General features: G+C 43.8%; 1 protein-coding gene across 5 annotated transcripts in view; it reads right to left on the bottom strand.

Annotated features, from left to right (window-relative positions):
- The window catches only part of LOC136587205 (metalloreductase STEAP4-like), a 34,520-nt gene extending 20,079 nt beyond the window's left edge, over window positions 1-14,441 (bottom strand). Inside the window, exons 1-4 of one of the 5 annotated variants that reach the window (XM_066585751.1) lie at window positions 11,295-11,340; window positions 11,144-11,191; window positions 3,047-3,165; window positions 222-674 (exon numbers count right to left, since the gene is read on the bottom strand). In XM_066585751.1, coding sequence (XP_066441848.1) covers window positions 222-671 — 450 coding nt within the window. In that variant the 5' untranslated portion in view covers window positions 672-674; window positions 3,047-3,165; window positions 11,144-11,191; window positions 11,295-11,340. Of the gene's footprint in view, window positions 1-221; window positions 675-3,046; window positions 3,166-11,143; window positions 11,192-11,294; window positions 11,413-14,210 lie in introns of those variants that run through there. The other 4 variants (XM_066585749.1, XM_066585752.1, XM_066585753.1 and 1 more) reach the window with 4 other exon arrangements.
- Between the last annotated feature and the right edge of the window lie 1,115 nt (window positions 14,442-15,556).

Here is a 15,556-nt window from a genome sequence, read left to right as displayed (position 1 = left end):
ATAGTTAAAAGCATGGTGTGTGATAAGAAAAACATGGCTGCTTTGTTCCAAACAATGCTCCATACCTGTCCAGAGGTTGTTGCTGCTCAGTTCCATTCACATTGAAAAAGTTGCAATACCAGACACGACCTATGGACAGGTGTGGTGCTGTTTCTAGAAGAAACAGCCATGTTCCTCTATATACTATGTGACCAACTTATGAATATTGATGTTAAGGTTACCTGTCTACTGGCATCCAGGCTTCCAGATTGCAGAGCCCATGCGGAGACTGTATTAAATGCTTTGACAACTGTTGCTGAGGGTACAATCTGGGCAAGGTACTCGGCGTTAGAGTCAGGGTATTGGTTTATTTTGAGGTTATTGCTGACATCCACCAGTATTTTACCCTCCAGAACTTCTTCGAACTCCTTTAGAAAATCATAATGGTCCCTTTGTATCGCCACGATGATAACCGAACATTTTTCTGCTGCTTCTACATGATTTAGCACCTCAGCCATTCTGGGTAGCAATCTGGAATCACCCGGATTACGACTTCCAAATATCACAGAATATCCACTTTGCAACAGCTTGGAGCCAAGTGATCGACCAAAATCCCCAGTTCCAAAAATGCATACGCTGTCATGCTTATCCTTGAAATCTGAGCACAGAGCTATCATGTCCTTGGTTCCCATCGTCTGAAAGAGAAACATTGACATACAGAATGATGAATAGCGCGGTATCTGTTATAAATTATGTACTAGTAGGAGTTTTCTATAATCGTCATATGCGTTTTCGCGATGGACACAAAAGGGCCTTATTCTAGGCCACCATATATGCATGTGCTAAGAAGAGCTGGGGCCATTTAACCCCTTATAGGATGAGGTCTATAGTGACCGAGGCATATAAGCAGTTGACAGGGGCTCCCTCTGTCATCCATTAGCAGCCTTGTGTATATGTTACGTTTTGTAGTCTTTTACTTCGGTGATGTAAACTCGGAGCCACCTGGATGTGGTCATGTGATCGAGGGGGCCGGCATATTGGTTTTTTATTATGTTGGTTGTGGCACATGCATACTAGGATGCACATGGTCAGTGTCATTTTGGTGCTGGATGCTGACGGGGACGCTTCTTTGCTGGTATGTGGATAGACTGGTTGGCTGGGAGGTGTGTATGCCAGTTGGCCAATGAGCTTTAGTTTGTACGTTTTGATTCTGGCTCCTCCTCTCAGAGGTTGCCAGTTATACTCTTAGTATGAAGGTGTTTCTGGTCAAGTTGATTGCTTCTGCTTCCGTCCTGTGTGTCAGTTCAGATAAGTCTGTCCGGTGATTTACTTTATCTGGAGTGCTGTTACATCATATCTCTTGATCATTTCTGGTTCATCTACTTGTGTAATGGAATTACCAGTGGCAAAACATTTTTGTGGTCACGGTCATAGCATAGAGAAGATGAGAGTTATCATACGGAAGGACAACTTCAATTCACAGCATCACAGAAGAATTTGGGAGTATAGGTTTATGGCCATGTTTGATACCCTTAAGAATGGAATGAACCTCAGCCCAAGATTCTTGCATAAGTGGAGAATGTGTAAGGTCAAAAGGGGTTCAAGATGGGTTTCCTCTTCCCAATCATTGTTTTGGTTTTTTTTTATTATAAAAATTCAGAAATTAATTGTAAGAATGTTGCCAGCCAATAGGTGGTGCTACAGAGGTAGTGTTTCCATCTTCTATGTGCAGTAGAGATAACAGACATCATAAAACTGTCACATTCCTCAGCTCAGTGGAATGATTAAGTATTTATCTCTTTGCTCAGATTGTCTTGTGTTATTTTAAGTCTCAAATTTCTGTGTGGGAACATTTATTTAGATCAAGAGGGATGTCCCCCCTCCCCTCTGCATCTGTATATTATATTTGTGTGCCATCCAAACTGGTTTCAATAGCCTGATGAAGGGTTGATAAGAACCCGAAAGCTTGCTATAACATCATGTATTTTTGTTAGCCATTGAAAGGTATCATATGTACAAGATTACTTGGTTTCTCTTACCGAGAACAATCATACTTCAGTCTAATTTTGACACATTCACTGTCACCATCTAGGGAGAGTCAGGGTCGCCACAAGTGTGGTTGACCCTGTTGGGTCACTGTCATTGGGTGATGGTCTCGTTTTTAGGTAGGGTCTCTTCGTATCAGTAAGCTAGGGTCAGATTCCCCCTTTTCCCCACTTTTACGTTCCTTTACTCTATTTTTGTGTGGAGGAAAATCCTTCCATCGCGCCTGCAGGGGAACCCCTCTCATCTCTCCCACTATGGGGAAATCCCTCTAGCTCTCTTGAGATGAAGGGAGTTCCCGGTGGTGAAGGCAGTTTTCACCGGGGCTTCCCTTCATCGCTGTCTCTTCCTGCTGCCGGGAAATTCCTTCATCTCTCTTTGCCAGCCGGCTTGTATAGTCTCCGATAGGAGTCAATGGAGGCTTCTGTGCTTTGCGCACCAAAGATAGGTCAGACTCAGGACCTATCTTTACATGCAGGTAGGAATTTCAATCAATGAGACATCCAACTGGGTGTCCATCACAAGTCCAACTAAGGTTGACGTTGAATGACAGCAAGCAGAGGTATTCACATCTAAGAAGAACTGATAAAGTATATTGGAAAATTGGCCAACCTTTCCTTCTACAGTGAATAATATGTATATGCTGGCGCTGTAACACCCATTTAATATAGAATTTGAGGGACTAATAAGGTAATATACTGCACAATATATTGTTTAACATATAATGATTCAGCCTTGGAAATTAGATTGAGTTAGAAGTGAATGCAGTGGAAAACCATTAGTATCTGCGGAGCGCTTATCTATTATATGTGCTGCTAAGTACATTTACTAGTCTGGAATGCTTGTTGTTAAGTCTCATCTCTTCTATCTGCTCTGGCGTGATATTGTAGAGTGAAATATCAAATGGAAATACAGAACATGCATAAAGGAGAATGAATAATATATAAAGCACTCATTGCAAGGTAATAGAAAGGACTGATGGAAACGTACAAAGCACTATACACAGTACTGTGTTCTGTAATACCTCAAGCCAAAGGGGAATACAACCTGGAGGTTAATCCCAGCAGAGTCAGACCAGACAGTTAGCCTCCTAATGATAACAAGATTGTTTCATTCACTGACAGCAAGCAGAGATATCGAAACCTCTAAAAAGTTGAAATACAAAGCATAGTTGATACATTTTCATTAGACAGTCTTATGTACTTAAGGCTAACTTCACACGAGTGAGCGTGATGTGGGGCCATGAATCCAGCCACCATATTGTGCTCCCCATCAATGTGAAAGCCCCGAGGAAAGCGGAGTTTCTCCTATTGTTCTCCCTTGCATCGCATACACATCCTGCCGCCGGCCACACTGAAAGCATGCTGTGATTTGTTTCCTGCATCGCATTGCGGTGCCATGTGGGAAAACATTGCTCTTGTATGTAACCCAATTCAAAAGAATGGGGCTCATATTTGTGCGTCTCGCAACACTTATTTTTTTCCCGCTTTTGCCTCCATATTGGTATTATTTTCGATTGCGCACATACGGATCAGTATTTGTCCAGTAGTAAATTAAATAAACGGAGGCAAAAACAGATCAAATAGTGATGACATACACCTGTAAAAAAGCGTGAACAGGTGCACAAATCTAAAGTTTGTGCACCCATTCAGACAGCACGGGGCCAGCGCATATACGCCGAGGCCACAATCCTGTTGCCTCCACTTCCCTTCCCCTCGCCGGCTCACCTGCTCTTTCCTTCCTTCCAGTTGTTTGCAATGGGGTGGGTGGGATGAGGCGGAGCTAAGCAACACCCCCTTCCCGCCCCTTGTCCACAGCCAGCCATGGGAGGGGCAGAGCTTAGCTCTGCCCCCTGTCCCGCCTCCTCCAATTGCAAACAGCCAGAGGGGAGGAGAGAGATGGAGAGAAGGGAGAGGGGGGTTAGCAGTCACGCTTCTAAACTCCCTCCCACCTCCCTTCTCTGGCAGCTGTCATTGGCTCCCATAGGAGCCCATGCAGCAGCCAACATATTCTGGCTGGAAAGATCTGGCTGGAAAGTCTTTTTGGCCTGGCGTGAAAGCGCCTGTCGCTATATTGGCTTTTACACCGTGGTAATACTGCCATGTGATCTGATGCATCAGATCATTGCGTATATCGGCCGGCCGTGAAAACGGCGGCTGATATACACTGGTGTGAAAGAGCCCTAAGGGATTTTACCCACTAGCGTTTTTATAATGCTGCGATATGGCTGCATTTTTTTTTACTGCAAATGCCAATGGGACTTTCTAATGTTAAAAGCACGTTGCACAAAAATCACAAGTTTGCGCTTCTGCGATTTTTGTGCGATTCGATTTTAACATTAGAAAGTCACACTGACATTCGCAGGAAAAAAAACGCTGCAATATCGCAGCGTTAAAAAAATGCTAGTCGGTAAAAGCCCTAAGGGTGGCTTCAGACGTGCGTATTCACAAATATGCACATTTTAGCGCAACGTATTTGCGCAGTGAACAAGCTTGATTTGGGCGCATGCCTGCGTATAGTACTTGTGTACGCAAGACCTGTTCATATCTGAACAACAGCCCACCACCCTGATTTGAAAGGCTATTTAGCCTAACGAGGTTCGGCTATGTTATTTTCCATGCGGTTTTGCGCAGTGTTTCACACATCCCCTTGCGTATTGCGCAAGCATTTGTGCACCTCCCATAGACTTCTATGGGGCCCTTTGGTACGCAAATCTATATATATAAAATTGAATGTATGTCTGCGTGTCTGCGTGTCTGTTTGTCCTTTATGCGCTACTACACCATTCATTCGATTGCCATGAAACTTTGGGAAGTTGTTGAGTACACTCCTGGGAAGATTATAGCCCTAGTACATTTATGCTATGATAAATGGTGCGCGTGCGAGCGTCGTAGACCCCCACCACATAGATCGTTCGATTTCCATCATTGCCACTAATTCTCTCACTTCCCGATGTCATAAAAACTTGAAATTTGGCACGAGCATTGATTATGTCATAAATAGGAAACGTTAATGGGTCCCAACTCGATTATTCAATTCTAAGTGCAAAAGAATTAGCGTCCAAATTTTACGTTCGGAATCTAATTCTCTCACTTTCCAATGTCATAGAAACTTGAAATTTGGCACAAGCATTGATTATGTCATAAATAGGAAAAGTTAATGGGTCCCAACTTGATTATTTAATTCTAAGTGCTAAAGAATTAGCATCCAAATTTTACGTAGTATGGAATCTAATTCTCTCACTTCCCGATGTCATCTGTATATATATATATATATATATATATATATATATATATAAATGAATGTATGTTTGTCTGTCTGTCTGTCCTTTATGCATTACTACACCATTCATTCAATTGCCATGAAACTTTGGGAAGTTGTTGAGTACACTCCTGGGAAGATTACTGGCATAGTACAACTATCCTACGAGCATTGTCGACAGTTATGCCCCCCCAGACAAAGATCGTTTGATTTCCATCTCAAGCACGAAAGCAAAAGGCATTACGAGCAACGGGATGAGTGTTCAACTACAAAATGATGCATCCGCTGAACGTTTCACAAGACAATTGCTGGATAAAATGATAGAATGCTGAGGTAAAATGAAAGCTATGCTGTGATTGGTTGCTACTTCTTATATTACTGAGGTTACATGAAAGCTGCGCTGCGATTGGTTGTTATATATTATACCACTGAGGTAACATGAAAGCTGCGCTGTGATTGGTTGTTATCTAGATATATAAAAACGAATGTATGTATGTCTGTCTTCGCAGCAATGCGCGACGGGTAAGCTAGTACACTATAAAAAAACAAGATCTATTAAATGCGTGCAAAAAAATGTTAATGTGAACAAGCCCGTTGACCTCAATGGATTCCATATTCTACATATTGCACATGCTAATTCCGTGCATGCAATGCGCGGCACAAATATGTCCGTTTGAAGCCTCACTCATACTGGGAGACCCCCTAACATATACATATACAGCAAATCCTATTTGTAACCTCATTGAGGAATACTAAAGCCACCCGAGTCTGAAATGGATGATAACAGGGAACAATAGATTCAAGTAAACTGCAGCTAGAGACAACACAGACTTTTAAGTATTACTGATTTACAACAATTACTCCATCACATGAGCCAAGCTTAAACAAAAAAAAAAATAAGGGAAAAAGACACACAAAAAGCCTAAGCAGATGTGGCAGAGCTGAATCAGCTAACTCTAAATTGAAGACAATGCAATAGGTTTACGGACCATCCTATGTAAAGAGACTGATCACGATTGATTTATATCATAAGGCCAAATTTCAAACTCAGCTCTACTACTCTGTAACGGCAGGTTCAGCTTTACTTATGCGCTAACTACTCACCACGTACCGTGTCACAACTGGGAATACACAGGATGTAATGTTCTTGACTCTGTATCCTCTCACTACTACTAGTATCTGCCAGCTGCACAGCAGATATGAAGCCGGCCCCTCAGAACAGGAAAAAAAGTTTTCTCCCATTGAATGATTTTAAAAAGTGGATATTTGGGGGAACAAGTTACTTTTTGTGCAGTTTCCTAAGGCAAGTGGCACTAGTCATTCTTGTAATTTTTCCAGGGTCGCAAGCGCCTAGTGTGGATTTCACAAAATTTCATTTACAATATGTTGAAAATGGAAATAAGTTTTTATTGACAAGCTGCAAAGAAAGTATCTTTGAAACAGGAATCGTCTGTTGTGATAATATCATTCTACAGCTTGCAGTCACTTAAAGGGGTATTCCCATTTTAGGCACATAGAGTATGTTCAAAGGATCTGGTAGGATCCTTACCTGTTGGGATAATGATAGTCTGTTAAACTGCTTAGCTCGTTCCATAACTCCATTAGATGTCAATGGAGAGGACTGGATGCAATGTAATCAACTCTTCATATATGTTTATTTAAAGACTATGGGAACCTTTCTGCTTGAAAATCAATACACACATATCTTACTAAGTCCTTGCAGAAAAAAAATTATGTACGTATCTGTTTTTGCATTGAGTTTTCCTTTTCATGCATTTACAAAGCCTCATTCTTGGTTTGCAGGCACTCTTACATTCAAGTTTCTGGCTCAGGGGCGTTCCCAACACTGGCCTCTCACATAAACTTGCACAAGCTCAGCTCCCCTTCCCCTCTCTTCTTTAAGAGGCTGTATGGAATAACCACACCCTCTCAATACTATACAGCTATCTCTTTATCCTCTTTCTGAGTAGCTACTGGTTGTTCTCCCACATTGCTGATAAAATCTAAAATAAATTCACCTAGTGTAAATTACAGCCCTCTGTAATAGTAGTTTTCTCTGTCTCTGTCATACAGTCCACTGTAATAGCTCAGTGGAAAGGCAGTGAAAGAAAAAAGAGTCCATATGCGAACATAGCCTTTAAAATAGAGTAGCTGGAAACTGTCCTTTGAGTGTGAGCACACCCCAATTGTTCCAAAAGGTGAGAGTTCCAAAGATGAGATCTACAGCCATCAGACATTTATAATCCTGTGCATTAACAAGCCAGTAAATGCTCCTTAAAACCTTGGATAGTTCCTACCTGAATGTAAGACCCGGATCAACAACCCGCTGGTCACCTAATGTCTCTATCCTGTAATATCATAGCGCTCTAGAAATACGTCTAGTCCCCTCTTAAACTTCTCTATGGATTTTGCCATCACCACGTCCTCAGGCAGAGAGTTCCACAGTCTCACTGCCCTTAGGCCCCCTGTCCACGGATGTGATTTCGTGGGCAGTAAATCGCCAGCGAATCATTCCGTCTGAAGCTTTCCATGGCATTGCTGTGAAAAGCGTCGGCCCCGTGTCCACGAGCAGAAAATCATTGCAATTCTCCGCTCGCATGCAGCAATTTGCAGCATGCTGCCAATTGCCGCGATTCTCCGCGGTCAGCCTATCTGTCAGATAGGCTGACCGGTGGAGATTCGTCTGAAGGCTCCTGCTCCAGGGCAGTGGCTCCCGCAGCAGAGACTCGCCGCGGGACTTCGCAACGCCCGTGGACAGGGGGCCTTACAGTGAAGAACCCCTTTCTGTGTTGGTGATGAAACCTGCTTTCTTCTAGATGTAGCGGATGCCCTCTTGTTACCGTCGCAGTCCTGGGTATAAACAGATCCTGGGAGAGATCCTTGTATTGTCCCCTAATGTACTTATACATAGTTATTTGATCGCCCCTTAGCCGTCTTTTTTCCAGGGTAAATAATCCCAATTTTGTTAGACTCTCTGGGTATTCCAGGCCTCTCATTCCATGTATTACTTTAGTTGCCCTTCTTTGGACCACCTCAAGCACTGCAACATCCTTCCTGAGCACCGGTATCCAGAACACCGCACATAATATTCCATGTGGGGCCTGACAAGTGCCTTGTATACTGGAAGAATAATGTTCTCGTCCCTCGCCCCTATACCTCTTTTAATACACCCCAAGACTTTATTAGCTTTTGCAGCAGCTGACTGGCATTGGTTTCTCCAGTTAAATCTACAGTCCACCAGTACCCCCAGGTCTTTTTCCATCTCACTTTTCCCTAGCAGTACCCCATTTAGTGTATATTGATGACATCCGTTTCTCCTGCCCATGCGTATAACCTTACAATTGTTCTCTATAGGAATGCACATACACTGACTAAAAAAAAGAGTCATGCTCACAGACCAAGTGCCAATTCCCAGGGGTAACATGGGGGGTAAAGTAGAGCCAACTAAAGTATAAAAAGTACACCCCCAGACTCCATGCCCCGTACCCTATAAGCACCATAACTTAGTTTATGGTACTTCTGTATGAGGGTAGGGCGGACTGCAGGTTGCATAAGGGGGAACCAGAGCTTCAGTCACTTCACCTCTAGCTTCCTAGGAAGGACCAGAATGCCATTCAGCGTTCTTCCCCACCCCACTCCATTCACAGTAGACAGTCATTCACAAGTGAACCACTGCCTGTTTACTATGAACAGCAAGTCGTACAGTTTTCTGCATGCAGAAACCGAACGACTGAACGATTTTCGTTCAGTTGCTGCATGCATTAACATGGGACAATTATCGTTCTGCATCGTTCAAATTCCTGCGCTCCTGCAGGAATTTAAATTATCCTGGATTATAATCCACGGTTAGCATCCGTGCAGAGTATCCGCAGCAAATCGCGCACTTCAAAAGGCTTGTACTTTCGGTTTTTCGGTCACATTTGTGGATACGATTTGCGTATACAGCGAGCGGAGGGAAAAAAATCGTTGAATTATTTCTTTTGCTGCGGACTCTGCGCAGAAGGCCTCCATTGAAGTCAATAGAGACTGTCTGACCCACAGCCCATATGCAATTAATATTATATATGAGCCACAGTTAGCCTTGTCCTCGCTTCGCGATGGCCTGGAAGATGCAAACATTGAAAAAAAAATCTGTAGTGTGCATGACTGAGAGCTGCCACGGTCATCCGCAATGCAGAAATGACAGGTACACAGGGTCGCCAGCCGGCTTCACAGTAACAGTACACCTGCGGATTCTCTATTTATTGTGAAATTTGTGCAGATTTTCACCATGGAATTCATTCATTGTCAAAATCCCCACCGAAATCCGCGCATATATTTGGTGTGGATTTTTACAAAACATTTGGCATGGAATCTCCGTGATGAACTTACCTTAAAGGTGGACACACACTTGCGATTTTTTTCCCTGCGATGCTACAGCGATGATTATGAAACCAATGATTTTCAATGGATTCATACTCATTTGAGATGTTTCAGTAGAGCTTCGCATCGCAGAGAAAAAAACTGCGATATCGTTCAGCGTTTTAAACAGGGCCGGCGGCATCAACGCTAGCCCCATTGAAAACATAGGGAGTATATCGCGGACTTCTGCCACAGCTGTAACAACTGTGGCAGAAGTCCAGGATGCTATCCCATTGCTTTCAATGGGGTTGGCGCTGCTGCTGCCGGCCCCATTGAAAGCAGTGGTTTTTAGACAACCCCCACAGCATGATTTTCAGGGAAGGGCTTGAAATATAAACCCTTCCCTGAAAATCATCCCTAGCTGGTGAAAAAAACTAAAAAATTCTTTACTGACCTCTCCGCCGCTCAGACGCGTCCTCCGGCTGGCTCCCCTGAATTGCTGTCCAGCACTTTCAGCAGGTAGGGGTTTAAAAATCCCTGCCTCCTGAAAGGGCTGTGCTGATTGGCTGAGCGCTCAGCCAATTACAGGCAGTGCCTAGCTATTCATTGATGGGATGATTTTCAGGGAAAGGCTTATATTTCAAGCCCTTCTCCAAAAATAATGCTGCGTGGATTGCCTAAAAACCACTGCTTTCAATAAGGCCGGCAGCAACAGCGCCGACCCCATTAAAAGCAATAGGATAGCATCCTGTGGCAGAAGTCCACGATATACTCTCTATGCTTTCAATGGAGTCGGCGCTGCTGCTGCTGGCCCCATTGAAAGCATTTGCAATATCACATTGTTTTTGTGTGTGTCCACCCTAAGGGCTTATTCAGACGACCATATATTTGCCGGGTATTCACAGCGCTAGTTCTGCTACTTAGCTCCTCCCCTGTCCCACCTCCTCCCATTGCAATTAGTGCCGAGGGGCGGAGGCGGAGAGGGGACGAGAGCTCAGTGCACTGCTCCCGGCTCTTCCAGCCTTCTCCCCCTGAGAGAGGGACGCCGTATATTGGCCGGCGTGAATTCCCAGCCGATATACGGTCGTCTGAATAAGCCCTAAGGTTGGTTTTACATGTAGACGTTTTTTTTTTTTTGCAAAGATGCCACTTTTTGGCATTTCAACACAGTAGCATTTTTTTCTGGCAAAAAATGCCAATTCAGGTGTTTGTTGTAAGTCAATAGTAAAAAACGAGAGGGCATCCGCTACGTTTAGAGGAAAGAAGACTTTCTGAAGGAAGTCTAGAAGATATTTCTGCGGTGACACCTCTGACCCCAAGGTGATAATGTCCCACCCTCTTATCATGCATAACGATGTACGATACTACTAAAAGAGAAAAACCCCAAACATCATGACTTCCCTTATTAGATGTAGTGGAGATGTAATAGTAGGTGCATCTGAGAAGTGAACTTTTGTTTGCAGCTCGAATGAAGACACATGTCTCGGAGCTTCTGATTAGCAGTAATTAGTATACAGACCTTGCAATCTTGTAGACACCCCAGTCAGATAGCAGTTAAAAGGCGAATCTGTCTGATGACACAAGCCATTAGGAGAGGGCAAACAATGGCTGCCTGTGCAGTCTTGCATATAATAACCATGGTGAATAATACAATAATTGTAATTACTTACACTTGAGAGATGTTCTTGATAAGAGACAAGAGGCTCAGAGAGCTACATCCACTCTGCTTCTGCTTTGTCTACGTCCCGGTTCAGCTTTAATACCATTTATTTATTTTTTAAGCATTTCCCAACCTCTTTTGAAATATTTGCCAAAGAAAAAAAGTAAACCACGCCATTGTGCAATCCATTTCTCTGAACATTAGATGGAAATTCCAACTCATTTCTCACTAGAACTCGTCATTAAGTGGCCCTGAAAACTGAAGGAAATTCCAGCATCATAGAAATTTCAATATGAAATAGAACTTTTCTTGCAACAGGTGAGGTAAACCCGCATATAAAGATGGATTATGCATTTCAAATGTAACCCACTGTTATAGCGAGCTTTCAAACCTACTTAGGATTAAGCCTGAAGAAGTAGGTTCGAAAGCTCGCTATAACAGCATGTATTTTTGTTAGCCATTAAAAGGTATCATATCTTCAAGATAACTTGGTCTCTCCTACTGAGACCTGCAAGAAAACAAGATGGTGCTGCAGCGCCAAGATCTACTGGTTTCCTACAGAAGAAGGTGTGGAAACGCGTGTTGTAGTAAAGTGTCCAATAGCAAATATAGCTGAAGTCTGCAGTGCAATTGAAGTAGCGGGTGGTATGCATTGTGGCGGTGGTGTCACTGGAGGGGGTGGCACCTCTTCCAGCAGCTCTTAACAGCCTCCTCTTTCTGTTTCCCCCCTGGCCAAGTTACATGGCCAGTGGGAGCAGGACTTAGTTTGGCCACCGAGCCTCTGCTTTCTGTATGGAGGAGAGCAAGGCAGCACTTCGCAATTACATACCTCCTTGCTTTTATACCATATTCACAAAAGTATCGGGACCCCCGCCAATCCTGTGCCGTCAGACAAGGAAATATGCAAATCGGATGTGTGAGCATTAGATAAAAAGGAGAGTATCATGCAGGTATATCCCAATACAGAAATAATCAGAATGTCAGGAGGTGTAAAGTTGACAGACTTCCAACCGGCATAGTGGTGGGATGTCACCTGAGCAATCAGTACTGGACATCATAGCATTTTTGGAGCTGCTAAAGTCCACTGTTGGCAATGCTATTCAGAAATGGAAACCATCTGGTGTGTGTGCAGTGCAGCCACGTTCAGGGAGACCACGTAAACTGACAGAACGTGGACAGCAAAGGCTTGTAGAAGCTGTGGAGGCATAATGTAAATCGTCTGCCAAAACACCTGCTCAAGAGGTCTCACAGGACACTGGAACATCCATTAGCACCAGAACTATCCGTAGGGATCTGCATGTGAAGTGTTACCATGGATGAGCGGCTGTACACACGCTCAACATCATAGCAGTGAATGCACAGAAACGCCTGCGATGGGGCTTGGAGCATTGTTATTGGACTGTAAAACAGTGGAAGCAAGTGTTATGGACTGCTGAATCACAGTGCAATCGGATGGCCACACTTGGTGTGGTGGTCCCTGGAGAGCGGTTTCTACACGACTGCATCATCCCAACAGTGAGGTTTGGAAGAGGTTCTGTTATGATGTGGAGGTATTTATGCTAGGAAGGACTAGGACCATTGGTTATAATGAAGTCCACCCTCAACAGCAATGGGTACAGAGACATTCTGGACAATGTGGAATTACCTACCCTGTGGCAATACTTTGGTACAGCTCCATGTCTCTACTAACATGAACGAGCATCATGTCATATAGAACGCAGTCTTGAGGCTTGGTTTGAGGGTCAGAACGCTTGCAAACTTCATTGCCCAGCCTAATGTCCGTATCTCAATCTTATTCAGCATCTTTGGGACAAACTAGAATGCTGTATCTACCTATCATCTCCCGTATCACTATCTAAAGCACTCCTCAAGTAATGGAGGCAAATCCCTCCACACATATATTGGAATTTGGTGGAAAGGATGCCTAGGAGGGTTACTCCAGTCATTGAAGTCAAAGGTGGCCAACACTGTATGGGAAAATGTGAATAAAATCGAATTCCATTGCCTGCTATGTGTGTTCCAATGCTTTTTGTCAACATAGTGCATGTTGCCAGTTCCCTGGCAACCGAAAAAATATGAAAGAGTAGTCCCCAGGAGATTCACTGCACTCCATCTGTCACCACTAGCCCCATCCTGCCGACTTTGCCATTTTTGGAAGTAGGTGGTGGCACTGAAGCAGGTAGCGCTTTCTCCCACCAACTTTGCATAGCTTGGCCATTGCGACACTGCTTTCTGTAAGGGGGAGAATGGGGCAGTGCTTCCCCCTTATACAAGGGAGAAGTCTTACTGCTAGTAATCTCTTGAAGTGTTCCAAGTCTAGCGCCAGGACTGTGTCATAGGGAGAGAGACGGCCACTGATGGATCCCAGAAATAGTCAGGCACATGTACTGACCTAAGTCAGTATGGGCTTAACAAATCAAGGGCACCTGTTGTAAGAAGAAGTAAGGAAGAGCAATCACTGATTCTGAGAGTGCTACTGAGCTATAAAGCCAGATCTTGATAAAGACTTTGCCATATCCTCAAGCTGACAACATTCAGAGACATTACAATATACACAGTGCTATGCCCGTTGCACCACTTTATTTCTTGCCGCTAAAGACAGTTATTGCAACCACTGCTTCAGTGATTTTGTACTCCTGCGTTAATTACGGTCCCTAAGAATCCCTATTGTATAATTCTTGCAAGTTTGTTAGGCAGCACTCAAATGCATTTCAGGTGGTTGGCTAGCAGCGGGTAATGTTGCCACCGGATCGCCTGTGTAGTACTTTTGCTCATTATAGTGCAGAAGAATTAGCGTTTATTGAAAGACACCACCAGTAGTTCTTGTCCTACACTCCCCATATGATCATGTTTGCCATCTATGCAAACATTTTTCATTGGGATTTAGAAAAAATAGCTCATGTGTGTAGATATTGCTGTTACATACCTGTTATAGCACCCCCTGCTGTTCTTGTGATTTTCTCTCAGAACATCCACCTAGAGTGTCCGGTGCTGATGGTCACACATGCTCAGTCCCACCACCTGGATGTCCTTGAACACTGGCAGCAGAGAGATTCCTTCTTTCGTATAGGCCACCGATAACAATCAGCACTGTGGTACTTAACACACTATTATGCACGCTTATGTGCATTAGGCACTCAGGCGTGTAGTCCCAGCATGCTTCACATACCTCCACCCAACACGTCTGTAGAGTTTACAAGTAGGTCAATGAGCATTATGTTAAAATATATTAGGTTAATACTGAGCAGATGTCTTAGGACTCTTCAGTCTCAGGTTCACATGTTGCCTGTGGTATATCGACGTATATTTTGCTAGAGGATCCACAACAGAACTCAAATTTCTGCAGCAGATGTGTCATAGATCCGCACGAGGATTAGCCCCATTATTAAATCCTCAATGGGAGAATTTAGCCTCATGATTTTGCCGCTACGGTAATGTGGCACAATATCATTGACATAGATTTGCCGCTGGTTTTCTCACTTTTCTGACAGTTTTTACAAGTTTTGTGTCATTTTCCCCATATAAAAGTTGGGACAAACCCTTCTTACAATGAATCCGCTCTGGTGATAAGGACTGACTACTTTAACCGCTGGTGATAACCGCTGCAGTGCACCTGATTCAAATCAAAGAGCAACCATATCATATCATATATAGAGATGAGCGAACGTACTCGGATAAGCACTACTCGTCCGAGTAATGTGCTTTATCCGAGTATTTCTCCGCTCGTCCTGAAAGATTCGGGGCGCTCCGCTGCTGACAGGTGAGTTGCGGCGGGGAGCAGGGGAGAGCGTGCGGGAGAGAAGGAGAGAAAGATCTCCCCTCCGTTCCTCCCCGCTCTCCCCTGCAGCTCCCCGCTCCGCGGCGCTCCCCGAATCTTTCAAGACGAGTACAGCGGTACTCGGATAAAGCACATTACTCAGACGAGTAGTGCTTATCCGAGTACGTTCGCTCATCTCTAATCATATACAGTCATGTTGAGACTGCCAGAGTAGCATCTGCTCCAGCTCCTATATAGAAATGCCTAATCACTGCGGCAGAGGGATACAGAATACAAAATTATAATCACTGAGAAGATCCCCTTAAAATATAACCTTTATTAGATATTTATAAAATATACCAAAACCCCACTAACAAAGAAACAAAACATAACAAACCACTAATGGTCAACTCCACTGATACCATGAACAACTATTATGCTCAAGGAATTCATGGGGGCCCGTATGGACGCCAGTGCGGAAATATATGGATGCGTCAAACAGGTCTTCATGATGT

Source organism: Eleutherodactylus coqui, chromosome 12 (genome assembly GCF_035609145.1).
Source record: "Eleutherodactylus coqui strain aEleCoq1 chromosome 12, aEleCoq1.hap1, whole genome shotgun sequence".
In the NCBI taxonomy this organism is placed as follows: domain Eukaryota; kingdom Metazoa; phylum Chordata; class Amphibia; order Anura; family Eleutherodactylidae; genus Eleutherodactylus; species Eleutherodactylus coqui.
Note: the sequence above shows the minus strand (reverse complement) of the source record. Positions and strands in the feature narration are given on the sequence as shown.